The sequence below is a fragment of the Dasypus novemcinctus genome, chromosome 13 (assembly GCF_030445035.2).
Source record: "Dasypus novemcinctus isolate mDasNov1 chromosome 13, mDasNov1.1.hap2, whole genome shotgun sequence".
Taxonomy (NCBI): Eukaryota; Metazoa; Chordata; class Mammalia; order Cingulata; family Dasypodidae; genus Dasypus; species Dasypus novemcinctus.
This window is the reverse complement of record NC_080685.1, coordinates 25,594,492-25,610,915: the sequence shown is the minus strand read 5'-3', so window position 1 is coordinate 25,610,915 and position 16,424 is coordinate 25,594,492. Positions and strand designations below refer to the sequence as shown.

Here is a 16,424-nt window from a genome sequence, read left to right as displayed (position 1 = left end):
TAAGAGACATAATGGAGATAAAGTTGAAATTCCAGCCCTGAACTTTCCTCACTTCTCATTCCAACATGATTTCCACAATTTTAAAATATCTTTTGCTTTGCCAGAGCTATCATTTCTTTTAGTGTCACAGAACCTTATGAGGCCTTCCTATGATGTAGGTTCTAGTATGTTGTACAAAGGTAGTTATATCATTGAGACCCTGCTTCCTTAAGAGTGTTTTCAGATAGTGACAACTCAGGGTCTATATCCTGAATGCCCCGTGAGTTGAGCATCTCACTGGGCACAGGGCAGCTGTCCTGGGAAGGCAGAAATGCGGTAGTCTGTGTTTCCCAGGCTCCCAGAGCCATGGGGCAGCATGAAGATCTAGCTAAAAGAGCAGCTTATCAGAAATCTAGCATCTATTAAGTTCCTACCATGCCCTGACATTCTTATATTTAAACCAGGTACAAAACCTGTCAGACAGGTGTTTCCTTGTCCCCACTGGGAGATGAAGGAAATAAGGATCAGCGAGCCCTGAGAACCTGTGCTCATTCCATCCTGCCAGCCCTACAAATGAATCCTGTGTAGGCTCTGCACTTGAAAGTTGAAGGGAAATGTAATTATGTATAAGGAATTTGGTTGTGAGCTTTAGATGTCCCTGATATGTCAGGACTTTTAATCCAGAGAGCCTAGAGCTGAGCCCTGTCATTGAGTAATGTTGTGGGGCAGCTTGGTGCTGGTCAGGGGCCTTCAGGGCTTTCTTTTAGGAGACTAATGTGTTTGGAAAATGGAGAGTCCGTCTTTAAAAAATAAAAAAAGTATGTGTGAGGGGGTAGACAGGCTGCTGATAAACCTTTTATAACAACTCAAAAAATAATAGATGAATCAAGTCGAATGGAGTGAGCCACTGAAGAGAAGTTGCAGCAGTGAATGGGACCCCAAACTGGAAGCAGATTTGAGATCCCTTACCTGCTTCTGCATGAGTCTCAAACAGTTTGCTAGCCAGAGTTAACTCTAGTAGTGAAGAAAAGAGAGAAACTGCCCCTCACAAGCCTTGGAACCTTGGACTAGTGGGTCTCTTCCCCTCCCTGGGCCTCTGCTTTCTCACCTGTATAGTGATAGGTTGAACTAGGACTTCTTAGAGCCTTTCTGGCTCTCAAGATTTACCTGTGTTGCTAAATCTTGAATGCTTTCCCAGAAGGGAAAGATTGAAGTGGAACTCCTTCTGTCCCTCTTCTTAGGTCAGTCAGACCAACCCCAGAGAAGGTGGCCCTCAGACCACCCCTCAAACCACAAGCTTTTGGCCTAACAAAGCCTCTTTTGACACTGAGGAGATTGGTTACTCTGAATTGGCCCAGCCACACATGCTTAGCACGTTAATTGTTCCTTCTTCTACAGGACATTCATGTGGGAATCACAGACACCTGGGATTTAGCTCTCTTTAACATTTCTTGCTACAGTTGGCCATTAGTAACTTCATCCTGAAGTTTTTTTTTTTTTTTTTTTTCAGTTCTTTTTTTTTTTTTTTTAATTTTTTTATTTTTTATTGACTTTGTAATAATATTACATTAAAAATATATATGTGAGGTCCCATTCAACCCCACCCCCCCACCCCCCCCTCTCCTCCCCCCCAACAACACTCGTTCCCATCATCATGACACATCCATTGGATTTCGTAAGTACATCTTTGGGCACCTCTGCACCTCATATACATTGGTTCACATCATGGCCCATACTCTCCTCTATTCCATCAAGTAGGCCCTGTGAGGATTTACAATGTCCGGTGATTACCTCTGAAGCACCATCCAGGGCAGCTCCATGTCCCGAAGACGCCTCCACCTCTCATCTCTTCCTGCCTTTCCCCATACCCTTTGTCCATTATGTCCACTTTTCCCAATCCAATGCCACCTCTTCTATGTGGACACTGGATTGGTTGTGTCCATTGCACCTTTATGCATCCTGAAGTTTTTTACATGTGATTTTATTGGATAGTTAAAACTTACCCATTGAATCCCACACTATTTTACTTTTAAATTCCACTCAGCCAACTTGTTTCTGATTGTTGCTGCCTTTGGGTGGGGCTTCTGATCTGTAGTGGGCTAACAGGAATTACAAATAAAACACAGGTAGATAGGCACTGAGCAGAGGCCTTCCACTGAGCAAAGTGTTTGACCTCTTTGACCCCTGCCTAGAACCTTAGAGGCCTTCCCTGGTTTCTGGGTTCTCTGCTATATTGGGATCAGTTGGGATTCTAAACATTAGGTCTCTGGAAAGGTGGGATAATCTTAAAACTATTTTAATTGTTAATAATAGTTTCATTCTCCTTTGTTAGTAGTTTTCTGACTTCTTTCTTTTCACTGCTAGCTTTACGTCTTAGCAGACTGCATACAGAGTTACAGGCAGCAGGAAACATGGCAGGGGACTCCCCTGCCTGGTGTCATGTGGCCAGTGTGTGGCAGCTTGAGGTTCCGGCCCTAGTCAGACTTACAACTGCCTCTTCCTCTCCTCTCCCCTCCCTCCTCAGACACAATGGGAACATCCTTTTGGACGCAGAAGGCCACATCATCCACATCGACTTTGGCTTCATCCTTTCCAGCTCACCCCGAAATCTGGGCTTTGAGACATCAGCCTTTAAGCTGACCACAGAGTTTGTGGACGTGAGTCAGGAAGGAGAGGTGTCTTCAGGGTCACTGTTCTTTCTCTGTCTGGGAGGGGGAGCTGATGGGGCTCCTCCATAAATTAGAGAGAAACAGAAAGAACTGACAGTAAGTCAGGGTTAGGCTGGATTTCCTGATGAGGTATTGGGGAAATAAAGGAGCTTGGTGTGTTTGCCCCAGGAGAGGAAGGGGCGTTCTAGTAGGCCTATTTGGAGAGGGGCTCTTCCTCCTCTGAGGCCTTTTATACACAACACTCTCCTCCTTTCCCAGGTGATGGGGGGCCTGGATGGAGACATGTTCAACTACTACAAGATGCTAATGCTGCAGGGGCTGATCGCTGCCCGGAAACACATGGATAAGGTGGTGCAGATTGTGGAGATCATGCAGCAAGGTGGGACTGGGGAGAGGGCAGTGCCCCTAATGCCTCAGGATTCTCAATTATATTGGAGCTCTGGAGCATGGAACTTCCAGAAAGTTGATTATCCCAAGACTTGGGTGGGAGGTCCCCAGTGGGTTTCCAGCTCTGATCCAGTCCCTTTTTATCCTGACTCCTGGCAGAGCTGAATCCTAGGGGGCAGCAGAAGCTACCTCCTAGGTATACTAAGTACTTGGTTTATTCCAGCCCTCTGGTCCCTTCTAATCTTCCTATCCTTTGTCCAGCTCTGAGTGTCTCAGTCTTCTTCTCTTTCAGCTTCCATTTCTTTTCAACCTGGTGCACCACTTTCCAACCACCATCTTCCCCATTTCACTTCAACCTCTGATTCTCCTCTCCTCAGCCACCCCACTTCAGGTTCCCCCTTATCTTTCCTACTATTCACCCCTCCTGCTTTGAGCTGAGAGTTATTTCCTCTGTCTCATGTCTTCATCTTCCACTAGGTTGTTTCCTCACTTCCCTGCCATATAGTTTTTGTTCCAGGAACCCCTTCTCTCCCAGTTCCTCAGGGCCCTTGTCCCCATCCCCTTCTTCTTAAGGCTCAGGCATACAGTCTGAGCCGCCAGTCTCCTCCCCACCCCTGCCCCCAACCCACAGGTTGTCGCCGTTGCTCAGGAGCATCCCCGTCTGGCCCCGTGATGACGGTGGCCCAGGTCATCTGTGAGTGTCAGACGTAGCATAGGCAGAGGCCCGCAACCAGATAAGTGCCCAGTTCAGGGCCCGTTCCCCAGAGCCTCTTCCCTGCCTTCCCTCTGGACCCTAAAGCCCTGCTCCCACAGCCCTTACAAGGGAAGATGCAGTGTTAGCTCCGTCTCCTCCACCCAGATGTGCCCTCACTTACAGAAGGGCTGAGGAGTGCGGGATGAAGATGGGTTCAAGACAGCCCACCCCACCCCCCCGCCCACTGTCCTCCCTTCTCTGTCCAAGCAGAATTGCATTCATACTGTCAGGGCTCTCTTGGAGTGGGGAAGGGATGGGCAGTTACCTGGTTTTGCTGTGGCTCTCTCCCTTCTAATCACCCATGGCCCTCTATACCCACTGCTTCCCTCCAGGTTCTCAGCTGCCTTGCTTTCATGGCTCCAGCACCATCCGTAACCTCAAAGAGAGGTTCCACATGAGCATGACTGAGGAGCAGCTTCAGCTGCTGGTGGAACAGATGGTGGATGGCAGCATGCGGTCTATCACCACCAAACTCTATGATGGCTTTCAGTACCTCACCAATGGCATCATGTGACAACCTTCTTCTCAGGCCCAGGAGTGGTGGGGGGATCGAAGGGACCCTCTCTGGGAGGGTCCTTGTCTGACAAACCCCAACCAGGAAACCTCACCCACCCAACCATCCATCCAAGGGAAACAGAAGGCAAGAGATACAAAGGATCATGTGGTAACTGTAAGAGCTTGCCAGGGAGGGGGTGGGAGGGAGTAGGAGAGCCAGCCAAGGGGCCTCAGACTCGCTGGGGCTCCCCTGTTCCGCAGCTGTCAGTATTACCACCTAATAGACTCCAGGACTCACTGTCCTCCAGAGAACAGGTGATGAACATGGGGGACACAGGGAGCCTTTCTTTCTCCTCACCAGGGTCTGAGAGGTTCCTTCCACAGGCCAGCCTCTTAATCTGTTCTGGTTCCCAGGAAGGGGGGAAGAGCAGGTTCTTGGTACTTGATCCTGTGGTTGGCCTTAGGCCATGCTGCTGCCCGGCTCCTTCCCTTGCCAGGGACTGACCCCTAGCCGGGCTTCCCCTGGATGGGTGGGCTCTGGCACAGGGTCCTGCCCTTGCTGAGACTCCCCACCGCAGGAGTGAGGAGGGGAATTACCACAGTCCTTCCAGCACGTGGGGGTCTTGGCCTAGCCAAGGGGGATTTCCTTGCTCTGATCCCTTCCCCACATCCAGGGAAATAGCTCTCAATTTTTTTTTTTTTAATTTTTAATTTTTGTTTGAAATAAAACCCTTAGTTAGCCATCTGTGTCATCTCTGATTATTTGGGGGTGGGGAGCATGGGTGGTGAGGAGTAAACAGATGCCTCAGTGTCCAGGATGCAAAAGGCACATGGAAAGAGGATTGCTTTGTCCCTGCCTGTCTCGGCCAATCCACCTCTTCCCAGAGAAGGGCCTTCCCAGTTTTGACTCTCAACTGCACCCATCAAGTTCACAGTGTCCAAGTCACATAAAAAGAGCAGCCTGAATGGGGATTAAACCACGAGCAATTTTAATGGTCTGGTTTTCTCCCTCCCGTTTCCCCCACTGTTAGTATTATTATTACTACAAGAATAAAGGATTCCTGAGACCCTGTCCCCTTCTCTCCCTGGGCCCCCTTGACAGGACTCGTCCCTACCACCCTCCCACCCCGCCCATGGATTTCTGGAGAAAAAAATAAAGACAAGTGAAAGGCACTGCAGGGGTGGGGGGCTTGCGTGCCAGGGAGTCTTGGGGAAGGGGGAGGTGCTAGGAAGGGCAGGGCCAGGCCCAAAGGACAATGTCACCTGTACCAAAAGGAGTTGAGGAGTGTGTCCATGGCTGGCCCCCAGCATTGGTCCTTCCCCACACCTCGGTCTCGGAGGCCTAGGACCGCCCCTTCCTCCCACCCCCAGTCCCACTGGAGGCTTCTCAGCAGGAAGAGAATTAGTGTTGGGCTCGGAAAGGAGGAATGGCGGGCCCACTCGACGAGGACCCCAGTGCCACACCCCAGGGGTTGTGAGTGACCATAATCCTCAAAAGCTTGTTTTTTTCCTTGGAGAGGTAAGGGGACTGAGGTGGAGAATGTGAATCTTAAAGCTCCCCAAGCCCAGGACCAGGCAGCAGCAGGGAAGCCCAGGCTCCTGGGGAGGAGAAAGTCTGGTCAGCCCCAGGCCTGGGGCCTAGTTGTCCCCACTGCCTCCCTGCCGAGCCCTGATGAACGCCATGCCATGCGTGCGGAAGTGGGTCTTGAGGTTGAGAGGGCTGTCGCAGCTCTTGCCACACACCTTACAGGTCAGTGGGCCACCAGAGGCAGGCAAGGGTGAATCGCCACCCTCTGGGTCAGACCGTGATGAGGGGGGGGCCTCTTCCTCCCCGTCCCCCAGCCCCAGGGCACTGGCACTGCCCGCACCGCGTCTCTTCTTGTGGCTGATGAAACGGTGCCGGCTCAGGGAGCCAGGGGAAGCAAAACACAAGCCACAGTCGAGGCACTGCTGGGCACCACCATCCACCCTCAACCCCACCATGAGGCTTTGCTCCGCTGAGCCACTGCTCCGGTGGCGCAAGGGGCCAAGGCCTCCAGCCCCAGGGCCGCCCCTGGGGGACTTGGCCGGTGGTGTTGTGCTATCAGGCTCCTCACTGCAAGAGTCAGAAGACTGACGGCGTTTCCGTCCTGGCCCCTGGAGAAGACAGTGGAAGGACCAGTGGGCCACACCATCCCTGCCATCCCCCACTGTCCCCAGCACTCCCACCCTAACTTCCTGAGGTAGTGTCCCACTCTGGTGCCCTAACACAGCAGGTTGAGCCTCTGCCTACCTGGGCTCTGGCACTGGGGCCCCGAGCCAGAGCACTCCCCCTGCCAGGGGACTGGGCCCCGAGCTGCAAGCCGTGCCGGACCTGGACGTGTTTCTCCAGGATCAGGCGGCTGCTGAAGGTGCGTTTTCCCTCTGTGCAATACCTGGAAGGGAGAGAATGGGCAAAGTGGGTACCAGGGGCACAGCCCAAAGACCAAGGTCAGTGGCTCCTGAGAGGAAGGAGCTACCAGAGTGGAGGGAGGCTCTACCTGTGGTCCACTTAGACAAGAGGCAGGTGGGAAGGAACTTTGGGGGGCAGGGTCACCTGCTGGGCAGAAAGAGGAAGGGGGTGAGGGGCAAGGGTTACCTGCATGGATAAACTCGCTTGATACCCTCGTGATTGACCCTGACGTGGCGCCTCAGGCTGGGGGCGGAGCAGAAGGAGCGCTCACACAGGCGACAGGGAAACTTTTTCACTGACTAGGAGAGCAGGGGGTGGGAAATTTCAGAGCGGGGCTCCAGGACCCCACCCCCATTCTCACATAGGCCAATCCCAACGCTGCCCCTCCAGCCCAGTGTGCGCCCCTCAGGCTCCCACTCACCTTGCCATGCTCCTTCTTCATGTGGGCCACATATTCATCACGCTCGGGGAACCAGGAGTGACAAAGGCCACATGTCCAGCCTCCAGGTCCCCCACCCCCGCCCTTGATGCCTTTGCTCCCTAGTTCCCGCCGGGGCCGCTTGGTTGGGCGGGGGGGCTCAGGGGAGCTGGGTAGTTCCTCCTCTTCTGAAGATGAAGACGATTCCTCAGTAGGCGGGGCTGCCCCTCCCCGAGACACAGCCAACTCCTCAGGTTCAGTCTTAGGGGTCAGAAGGGCACCCCCGGCCCCTTTCCCAGCAGTCTCTTCCCCTAAGCGCCCAGACTGGTGGGTGTTCTGTGGGAGACAAGGGGGATGGCTGCTATGGAGGAGGGCCTGGCTTTGCCAAAGCCCTCATCTCTCCCCTCCCCCCACATCCTGAGGTTGTGTGATCCTGGCCCCAGTTCAATATCAGCTGAGCCCCCCACCCCTGTCCCTTGACCCTTGTACCTTAAGATGTTCCAGCATGGTCCTTTTTTGGGCAAAGAGCAGAGGACAGGATGGGCACTTAAAGACACTGACACGCTGGGGCAACAAATGCTGGTCGAAGTGTGAGGAGAGGAGGGGCTTGTGGGTGAAGACTGTATCACACATGGCGCACTTGTAGATCTGCCTGTGAAGGTATAAAGGACAGTGCAGATATCAAGCAGGGACGGGGAGCCCCACCCAAGGCCCAAATCCTCCTCCACCCCCCACCGCTCCTCAGGCTCCCTCCCCAGGTCTCACTTGGCCTGCTGCGTGTGGAAGCTGGGATGCTGGGTGTAGAGGTGGGCATGGGCGCTCGGTGCAGACTTGAAGGCCATGGGGCAGATGGGGCACTTGTGGAAAACCTCGCAGTGCGACGTCTGGATGTGGGACTTGATAGAGTTCACACCCCCAAATACCACCGAACAGCTGGGGCACCTTGGGGGAAAAGTGGGAGGGGCTGTGAGGCAGGATGCCCACTCCCCCATCCCACACCCATTCTCAGGGACTGTGTGGAAGCTGAGGTCTAGAGGAAATCAGCAGTGGGGCAGGAGCAAGAAGGAAGCTGCAGAGACTCAAGTCCCCAAGCAAGGCCAGTGGAGGCAGAGCTTGAGCTCCAAGGTGGCCTTGCTGTCCCCCATCTCTGCGGGGAATGATGGGAAGGCAGAACATGACGTATCAGGCTGAGTTTCCCAACACAACCACCTGGCGTACAGCAGGAAAGAAGGGAGCTCTCTCTGAGAAGCCATCTAAAAGGCTGATGCTAGGAGACATGAGACCATAAAATGTACAGGGGAGTGTCAAGGTAACAGAGGAAGAAGGATGTGAGACACCTGTATCCTACGCGACGAGAGAAATGCAGACAGGCCTCCCGGAGATGGGTCTGAAAATTGGCTTGCAGGAAGTTGCCCCCACACTCAGGACAGACATGGGGAGGTCGACTCTTATGCATGCGCTGGTGGGCACTGAAGCTGCAGCGATTAGGGAGCATCATGGGGCAGGTTGGACACACCTGTTGGGGGGCATTGGAACAAAAGTTGGTGAGGAGTGACCTGTCCCCACTACTTCTCCTAACCAACCCCCCAACGCCTTCCTAGGTCCCTCCACAGGGAAGGGCTGTGAAAGTCAACTCACATTGCTGGTGGTCCCAGGGGCAGGGGGCCCAAGCTGCTGGAAGTGGGCTGCCATGCCAGCCTTGTCCCGGCACTGCTCCTTGCACTCCAGGCAGCGAAAGCACGTGTAAGCAGAGGAGGCAGGGGCAGCTGGCGGCTCAGCTGAGAGCGGCAGCACGGGGGCCTCAGCGGCAACTGTAGTAATAGTGGAGGAGGTGACGGCCCCCTCACCCTTGCCCAAGGCAGGCAAGGCTGGTGGTCCGGGGACAGGTGGGACAGCCACAGGCAGCAGGGGTGTGATATCTGGCTGCCCCACCATCTGGTCAAGGGCTACAGGCCTCATGACCAAATGGGAGCACTGCATGACGAGCCCCTTGTCCTTGTGCTCTCGTGCATGCAGCAGGAGGCTGCACTTGTTGAAGAAGACCAGGCGACGGGCACAGTGATTGCAGGTGACCTCGATGCGCATGCTCCGGCGGTCATAGTGCCGTGCCAGGCTCTTTTCCAGTGAGAAGGCATCTCCACATTCGAGGCAACGGTAGCCCGTGGGAGGCAGGGCCAGCCCAGCTTCAGCGGGTGGGCTCAGGTTTGGCCTGTAGGCAGGCAGCAGGTTCTTGCTGTTGAGGATCTTGTTGAAGGCCTCCACCAGGCTGGACTGGGTCCGCGAGATCACAGAGCCACCCCCTGCTCCCGGCCCAGTGGCTGGCTTTGAAGGCTGCACCATCACCACCGAGGCACCATTCACTTTCTGCCCTCCTGTCCCCAGCCCTGCCCGCCCGTCTGCCTTAGGCAGGGCTTGGGGCACCAGGCCGAGCACGTTCTTGGCCATTGTCTTAGGGCTGGTGGCATTACCCCCAGGCAGAACCACAGCTTTGCGGGCCACACTGGCCGCCATGAGCATGGCAGTGCTGGCATTCTGGATGGTAGCCACAGGCAGCACAGTACCCTTTAACCTCGTGCCATCACCCAACTGGACACTCACTACCTTAGGACCCTCAGAGGTTGGGGGTGCAGGAGACAGCTTCAGGAGGTTAGCCTCTGCCAGGAAGGACCCCTCAGCCCGCGGGGCAGGGGGGTCAGGGTCTGAGGGGACCCGGGTTACAGTCCTTGTGATGTTCCCACAGGATGTCTTAATGGTCTTGATCCGCACCTTGAGGGGCCGAGAGGAGCTGGAGGAGGCAGGGGAGTCGTTGCTGTCCTCGTCCGCAGCCTCAGCTCCACTAGAGGGACTCTGGGGGCTTCCTGGGGGAGACTTGTCCACCGGCCCCTCATCATCTTCCTCTTCCTTTAGAGGCTGACAGTCGGGCACTTTGGGAGAGGCAAGTGGGCTCTGGTGTCCTGGAGACTGCTTGAAGAAGGGCACCCCAGCGAGCCGGGGAGGTGAGGCGCCCGCAGGGATGCCCGTGGCCTCAGGGCTGGAGCCTGAGCCCAGCCGGGCTAGGCCCTGAGGATGAAGGGGGCTGCAGCTGCCCTGTTTCAGGGCCCCCAGGGGTGGGGAAGAAGCAGACGGCAGCAGGGCGGAGCCGTTCTCCCGGGCCAGCTCGAAGGGAGAGGGGAAAGGAGGTGGGGTCATGGCTCCTTCCCGAGGTGGGGAGGGTGCAGAGGGAGGCAGGGGATCGGGGTGCTCCCCTGGCTCAGGTCCAAAATGAGCAAAGAGATCCAAGGGAGCTTTGCCTTCCAAGGCTTTTTCTTTCCACGTACCCCCACTGGGAGGAGCTGGTGAGTGGGGAGCTCCTGGTAGGGATGGCTCAGGGCCCCCAAAACCATTCTGTATCAGACGAGGTCCCACAGGTCCTTCCTTAGTCACCCCTCCAGTCCGGGCTCCTTCCCCGCCTGAACCCCCAGCCAGTGTCTCGGACTGCTCAGGACACACGGTGTTCTTGACAATGACGCTGACTGCCGAGATGTCTGGAGGTGGCAGGCCATGGTCAGAGGCCTGGGCTGGAGCCCCAGGACCATCCCCTCCAGCCACTGCTGTAGCTTCTCCAGACTCGCCCCCCACGCTGGGTTCTGGCTTTCCTTGGCTTCCTGGCCCCTCATTTTCCTCTGGCCCAGAGTGGATGGCTTCATTCGCATCAATATCAGGGATGTCAAAGGCAGCAAGGAGGTCATCAAAATCAGGGGTCTTCATGTCCCCCATGGCAGCAGGTCCCAGACCTGATGAAAACAGAAAGAAGAGGGAGAACCTGAGACACCTAGAAGCAAGAAGCCGAGACCTCCACCCGCAGGATCTCCCTGTTTTCCCCTCAGAGCTGGCCTTGGTACAGCCCACCACAGCCTGAGTCCACAGAGCTGGTGGGATGGCTGGTTTGCCAAACCCTAAAACTAGAAGGGGGTGGTATGCACAGACCAGAGCAGACACCTGGATCCAGAGGAAAGAGAGAAAAAGAGGCATCTCAGAAATACAGACCAGGGTACCAGAGGAAGAGTGAGTTCAGTGAGTATCTTGGTTGAAACTGCCTCACCCTGTCCTGTGTCCAGCCAGCTCAAAGGGACAATTAATCAACTGAAAGGGATAACGGAATAAATTAATCCATTCAATTACTAAGGAGAAGATGTACAGATGCTCTAGGTTTAAGGACTTATTTGTGTCAGCATGGGTTCAATCAATACTCTTCATGGATCTTCTGGGGTCCACAGAGATCCACCTGAAAGGCCATGTGTTCAAAAGGGCAGTGACTTAATCCAAGATGTGAGAAATGACTCTAGTTCCAGTTTTATCACTGGCCTGCTATAAGTAAGGTGCTTCACTGCCTTACTCTCTCTATATATATATATTTATTTATATATATATATTTTATTAGAGAAGTTGTGAGTTTACAGTCATACATAATGTGCAGAATTCCCATACATCACCCCTCCACCAACACCTACTGCCTAACTTTTGCTGTCTGAAAGAGGGAGCAAGTAATCCATACATCATAGGGCTATTCTGAGCCTGATATGAAATTGTAAATGTGAGACTCAGAACCCAGAATATAATTTATTGTCACCGCTGGGTCAAGCAAGGACAGGTCAGTTCAAGGAAGAGCTGGGAAGGAATAAACACTGGAAATCCAGGGCTGGGGTCAGAGACAAGAGCCAGGAATCTTGTAAGGTTAAGTCTGGGGCAGTTGGGGTCATCACTGGCACCTGAAGATCTAGAGTTTGGTCAACAAGGAGAAATGAACCCTGAGAAATTACCCAAGAGAACAAGAAGGAAAGAAAAAGACACAGGAATGGAGACAAAAAAAGAAAGGAGAAAACCGTGACAGCAGCCTGGTCACAAAGGCCCCAGCCTAAGCCTCTCCTGTCACAAACACCTGCTGCTCGCTCACCTACCTTCCCCAGAGTGCCCCAGCCTTCCCCTAGCCAGCCCCTCCTCCCTTCCTGCTCATCTTGCTCTCTCAGGGCTAAAACTCCAGGGTACAAGCTTATCCACGGGCGGCCGGCACAATGGGGGAAAACCAGGCTCCCTTACCCCCTTAGTCTCTGCTCTGAGCTCCCCACCCAGTTTATCCCCTAACCCAAACTCCTCCCCCTTTTAATATTCATTTGGCAATAGTAGCCTAGGAAGTCTCACCTAACCTCAACCTGGAGCAGGACCAAAAATCCCACAAGACTTACGTGGGACTTATGTGGCACTAAACCAACGAGAAGCCCAGCTTAGAGTGTGTGAGGGACCCAGGTCTGTCAACCTACCAGTTTCTCCCCACAAGTATTTCTTTATCTACAAAGAAGCAATTGAAAAAAAAAATCTCTATCCTTACACACTCCCTGTCCAGGATGCAAGCAAGCCATTTTCCAAGGCCAATTCTATCACCTCCTTCCAGCCTTTAGACTGTAACTGGAGATAGTCCCAGCAGGTGGCAGCTGGCATTGCTGGGACCAAGGTGGGGGTGGGGGAAGAGGGTACCAACTACAGGCAGAAAGGGGAGTCCTCCCCTCCCCCCACTCAATTCTGCAGACTCTGGGTTTAAACAAAGCCCTTCACCCCTGATGGACGGCTGGGGCCCTCCTCAGCCTGGCTCTCTCCCAACCTGGAGAGGCCCGAGCTAGCTCCCACTCGGGTCCTCAGAAAAGTGGGCTGGGGGAGCACAAACCAGTAGGGACTATGAGAAAACACCTGCGAACTCGCGTCCCCCAATCACCTCTCCCTTTGCTGTCCAAGAGACTTAGAGGTCATCCGATAGCCACCCACAGCCGACAGGCGACTAAGCAGCGCAGCTCAAGGCCGAGGAGGCTCTTGCACCCCACTGCTCAGGCTCGGACAAGGCCTTTCTGCGGCTGCAGCGCTCGGTCTCTTGGGCTCCCGCCACCCTCCCACACGCCTTCCCTCTGTTCTTCCCCAAAAGCTAAAGGAAGGAGCTGAACAGGAAGAGGGTGAACAGGCGTGGACTGGGTGGGGGCTCCACTGCCCTCGGCCTGCCGGCCTGCGCTCTGGGCCTGCAGTGCCGTGAGCGCTGACAGAGGGCGAGGGGCCGGGGGCGATTAGCCCGCGGCCAAGCTGGGCAGCGGGCGGAATTAAGTCCCTGCCATCTGCCGAGGGCCGGCGCGGGGAGTTGCTGGGAGGGAGGCGGGGTGTGTATCGGAGAAGCTAGAGGGGAAACTGAGGCGCGCAGCACTTCTCTCGCTCCCAGCGACGTGTGAAGGGAATGACGGGCCTCGGGCAGGCCAGGCCCTGCGGGAGTGCCGCGCAGCACCCCCGGGCCCAGGACCACACGGGGCAGGGCGCGGAAACGGGGAGCGGGGGTGGGGGCGGCCTCGGCGTGACTCGCAGCCCTCCAGCAGGGCTTCGTCCCAACTCCGACCTCCTCTCGTCCCCTCCCTGCGCAGCGCGACCTCCTCCCCACCCGGCCTCCGGGAGGGTCTCTCGAGAGTGGGAGTGATCCGAAGGCGCGCGGCGGGCCCGGGGCGCGAGCCGGAGTCCTGCCGGGGCCCGGGCGCTGACCCGCGCCCAGTCGGGGTGCAGGATGCACGCCGGCCCGGCCCAGCTCCCCCGCCCCCACCTCCGGGCACGGACACCATTTTAGGTCGCGACATCCCGCAGCCTCCAGTCCCCGGGCCGCGCTCCGGGCGCCTCTGGGGCTGGGGGCACCGGGACTTGGGGTCCCCGACCCTCCCTCCATGTTTACCCGGCTAGGGGCTGTGCTTTCAACAGGCGGGGAGTTTCGCTCATCCGCCCCAGGGGATGGAGCTGGCGTCAGGGCCTTCCTAGAAGCCGCCCCAGGGGGGCGGTGCGGAGAAGGGGGCAGTTAACCAAGTGGGGGAGGGGCGGGGTATTTAACCGCCCCCCCTGGGGGCGGGGCCGGGGGCGGGTATTTACCCCGAGCAGGCTTACTTGTACCGCTCCTAGCGCGGGCCAAGACTCGGCGGTCTCTGCCCTGCTGCAGCCGCCGCCACCGCCGCCGCCGCCGCCGCCGCCGCCCTCCCCGCGGCCGCCGCTACTTCCTGCTTCTCTCCCGTTCAGCCTCCCCCCCCCTCAGGTCCCTCCGCGCTCCGGGTCTGGGCTGGCCGCTTTCACACTCGCCATTGGACAGCGCCCCCTTCGCTCAGCGCTGCGCCCCTCCCAGCCGCGCACAGGGTTGGCCTTAGGTTCTGCCGCTCGGGTCTAGCCCCGCACAGTCCGCTTATCCTCATTGGGCAAGGGGCCTAGGCCGTCCGAAGACACCTCTCCCCATTGGTTGTGCCGGGGCCCACCTGCCTCGGTCTGTGCGTCTCAAAAGCTATTGGTAGATGCTTCTGTCGCTTACAAAGAAGCCAACCTGATGCCCTGCTTTCCTATTGGAGGAGGTAACGATCCAGGTGCATCCCCGCCCCCTCACTCTCATTGGCCGCGATCCTTCAAGCCCGCAGCTCACTTATGTAAATTTAAAGAACTCAGCTATTTGGTGGACACAGAGGAAAACCAAGTCGATTCTGAGTGGAGCCCGGATGTGTAGAGCCGTTCGTGCTGGGTTTTTTTTCACGCTAACCCCCAATCAATCATGCCGTGCATGAAGTCACAGAGTGAGACGTCACCCAAAACATTACGTCATCCGGCTGACCGTTTTCCTCGCGCTTTTTCGTCATATACGCTGGGTGGATGGATGGGCTCCTCCTTTCCGCAGCCTTTCGCGGGCCAGCGCCTGGACGACGGCGTCACCCGTAGCTCCTCCTTCTGCGGGAGGGCTCGGAAGACGGGCGGGGACTCGGAGGGTGGCAGGAACAGGGACCTGCAGCCCGGGACGAGTTTGTAGAACGGAAATGGGGAAGAGGTGACGTTGGGAGTGCTGGCGTGGCCTGGGCCATTTCCACAGGGGTCTTAAAGCGGCATCCTGACAGGCTTCCTGAGCTTGGGACGAGGGCCCCACCTCCGTTTCCCGTTTAAGAGGGCTCCGTTTCTCCGCCCCCAGCACCTGGACGGAGGAGGGGTTCGAGGCCAAGTTTTCCCGCGCATTGCTGCCCCGCCCCCTGGGGGCCGCCCCCTGGGGGCGGGAGCAGGACGCGGAGCTGGAAGGATGAGGCGCGGCTCTCGTCTCTTCTCGGCACTCCTCTGCAGACTCCGTCGGCGGGCGCCGGGGGGGCCTCGCGCGCACCCCCATCCCGCAGGCCTCCCCCGCCCGGCGCGCGCGCGGACGCGCGTCACCCGGGTGGTTATTACACGTGCTTTTGTTGCCCTGCCCGGGATCCCCAGTCCTTTGGACCCAGCGCCCTCAGGCTCACCCTGCAGACTGCACGGAGGTGTCAGTTAGGGCTCCTGAGGGGCATCCTGGGGTGACTCGAGGTCACCTGGAGCGCTCGACCTTCTTGAACCTGTTTTCTCAAGGGTAAGATGAGGATTAGCATACCCACCAGACAAGATTTGGTTTTGTGAGGATTAAAAGAGTTTAGAAAGGAAAGTGGCTTTGTAAAGTGGTTGACAGGTGGGGTTGGTGCCCCCGTCCCCACCCGCTGGCCTTTCTTGAGGCTGCCCGCGGTAGCTTCAGCGCGTTGCTCTTTCCTTCTCTGAACAACTAACTAGAGCCCGGTACTGGATATAGCAGACTGGCATTCCGTTCCCGCCTCCGAGCCCTGGGTCTTCCTGTACGGAATAATAAAAACGGCTGTTCATACACATGTACTTTTAAGAACTCGATGTCTATTAACTCATTTAATCCTTATCACAACTGAGGGGGAAACCGAGGCGCAGGCGGGTTAGTTAGTGACTAACCGAAGATCAAAGGCAGTGGAGGTGAAATACTAAAGGCCCAGAAAGCTAAAACACTGTTTCATAGAATTCCTTGTGGGAGAAATCTGGACAGAATTTTGCTCTTCAATTGGATGCACTATTCATTCATTTACTAATATTTTAATTCAACCTGTATTTCCTGAGCACCTTCCATGAATGAAGCAATGCTGTAGGCACTGGGAATAAAGCGGTGAACAAAACACAAGGATTCCTTTCCTCATGAAACTTATATTCCTGTGGAGAAGTAGACCATAAACATAACATAAAATATTTAGAAGCATGTTAGATAGTGATCATTGCCAAGGAGAAAATTTAAGCAGGGAAAGAGAACAAAGTACAGGGAGGGTTGCAGTTATAAAGAGAATAGATAATAAAGCCCTTTCTGAAAAGATGGCATTTAAGTAAAGACCAGAGGAGGTGAGGGAGTGAGCCATGCAGCTATATAGGACAAGAGCACTCTGGAACCAGGAAGCAGCAAATTCAGAG

The 16,424-nt window shown here is 55.7% G+C and overlaps 2 protein-coding genes across 15 annotated transcripts in view; one reads left to right on the top strand and one right to left on the bottom strand.

Annotated features, from left to right (window-relative positions):
- The window catches only part of PI4KB (phosphatidylinositol 4-kinase beta), a 39,397-nt gene extending 34,372 nt beyond the window's left edge, over nt 1-5,025 (top strand). For all 8 annotated transcript variants that reach the window (XM_004451713.4, XM_058309629.2, XM_004451714.4 and 5 more), the window contains 3 exons: nt 2,504-2,636; nt 2,907-3,027; nt 4,122-5,025. In XM_004451713.4, the coding sequence (XP_004451770.1) occupies nt 2,504-2,636; nt 2,907-3,027; nt 4,122-4,303 (436 nt within the window). In that variant the 3' untranslated portion in view covers nt 4,304-5,025. The remainder of the gene's footprint in view (nt 1-2,503; nt 2,637-2,906; nt 3,028-4,121) is intronic.
- A 225-nt stretch (nt 5,026-5,250) lies between these two features.
- ZNF687 (zinc finger protein 687) lies at nt 5,251-15,277 on the bottom strand. 7 transcript variants are annotated; one of them, XM_004451718.4, is made up of 9 exons: nt 14,776-15,277; nt 8,772-10,906; nt 8,471-8,649; nt 7,899-8,075; nt 7,623-7,785; nt 7,137-7,469; nt 6,902-7,014; nt 6,557-6,698; nt 5,251-6,420 (listed from the first exon to the last, which is right to left on the bottom strand). In XM_004451718.4, exons 1-9 carry the CDS (start codon nt 14,798-14,800, stop codon nt 5,923-5,925), a joined length of 3,765 nt encoding a protein of 1,254 aa, XP_004451775.1. In that variant the 5' UTR covers nt 14,801-15,277; the 3' UTR covers nt 5,251-5,922. The 7 variants fall into 7 exon arrangements, with proteins under 7 accessions (XP_004451775.1, XP_004451776.1, XP_004451778.1 ...); XM_004451719.4 differs by lacking the exon at nt 14,776-15,277 and adding an exon at nt 14,070-14,315; XM_004451721.3 differs by lacking the exon at nt 14,776-15,277 and adding an exon at nt 14,055-14,212.
- Nucleotides 15,278-16,424: the final 1,147 nt, after the last annotated feature.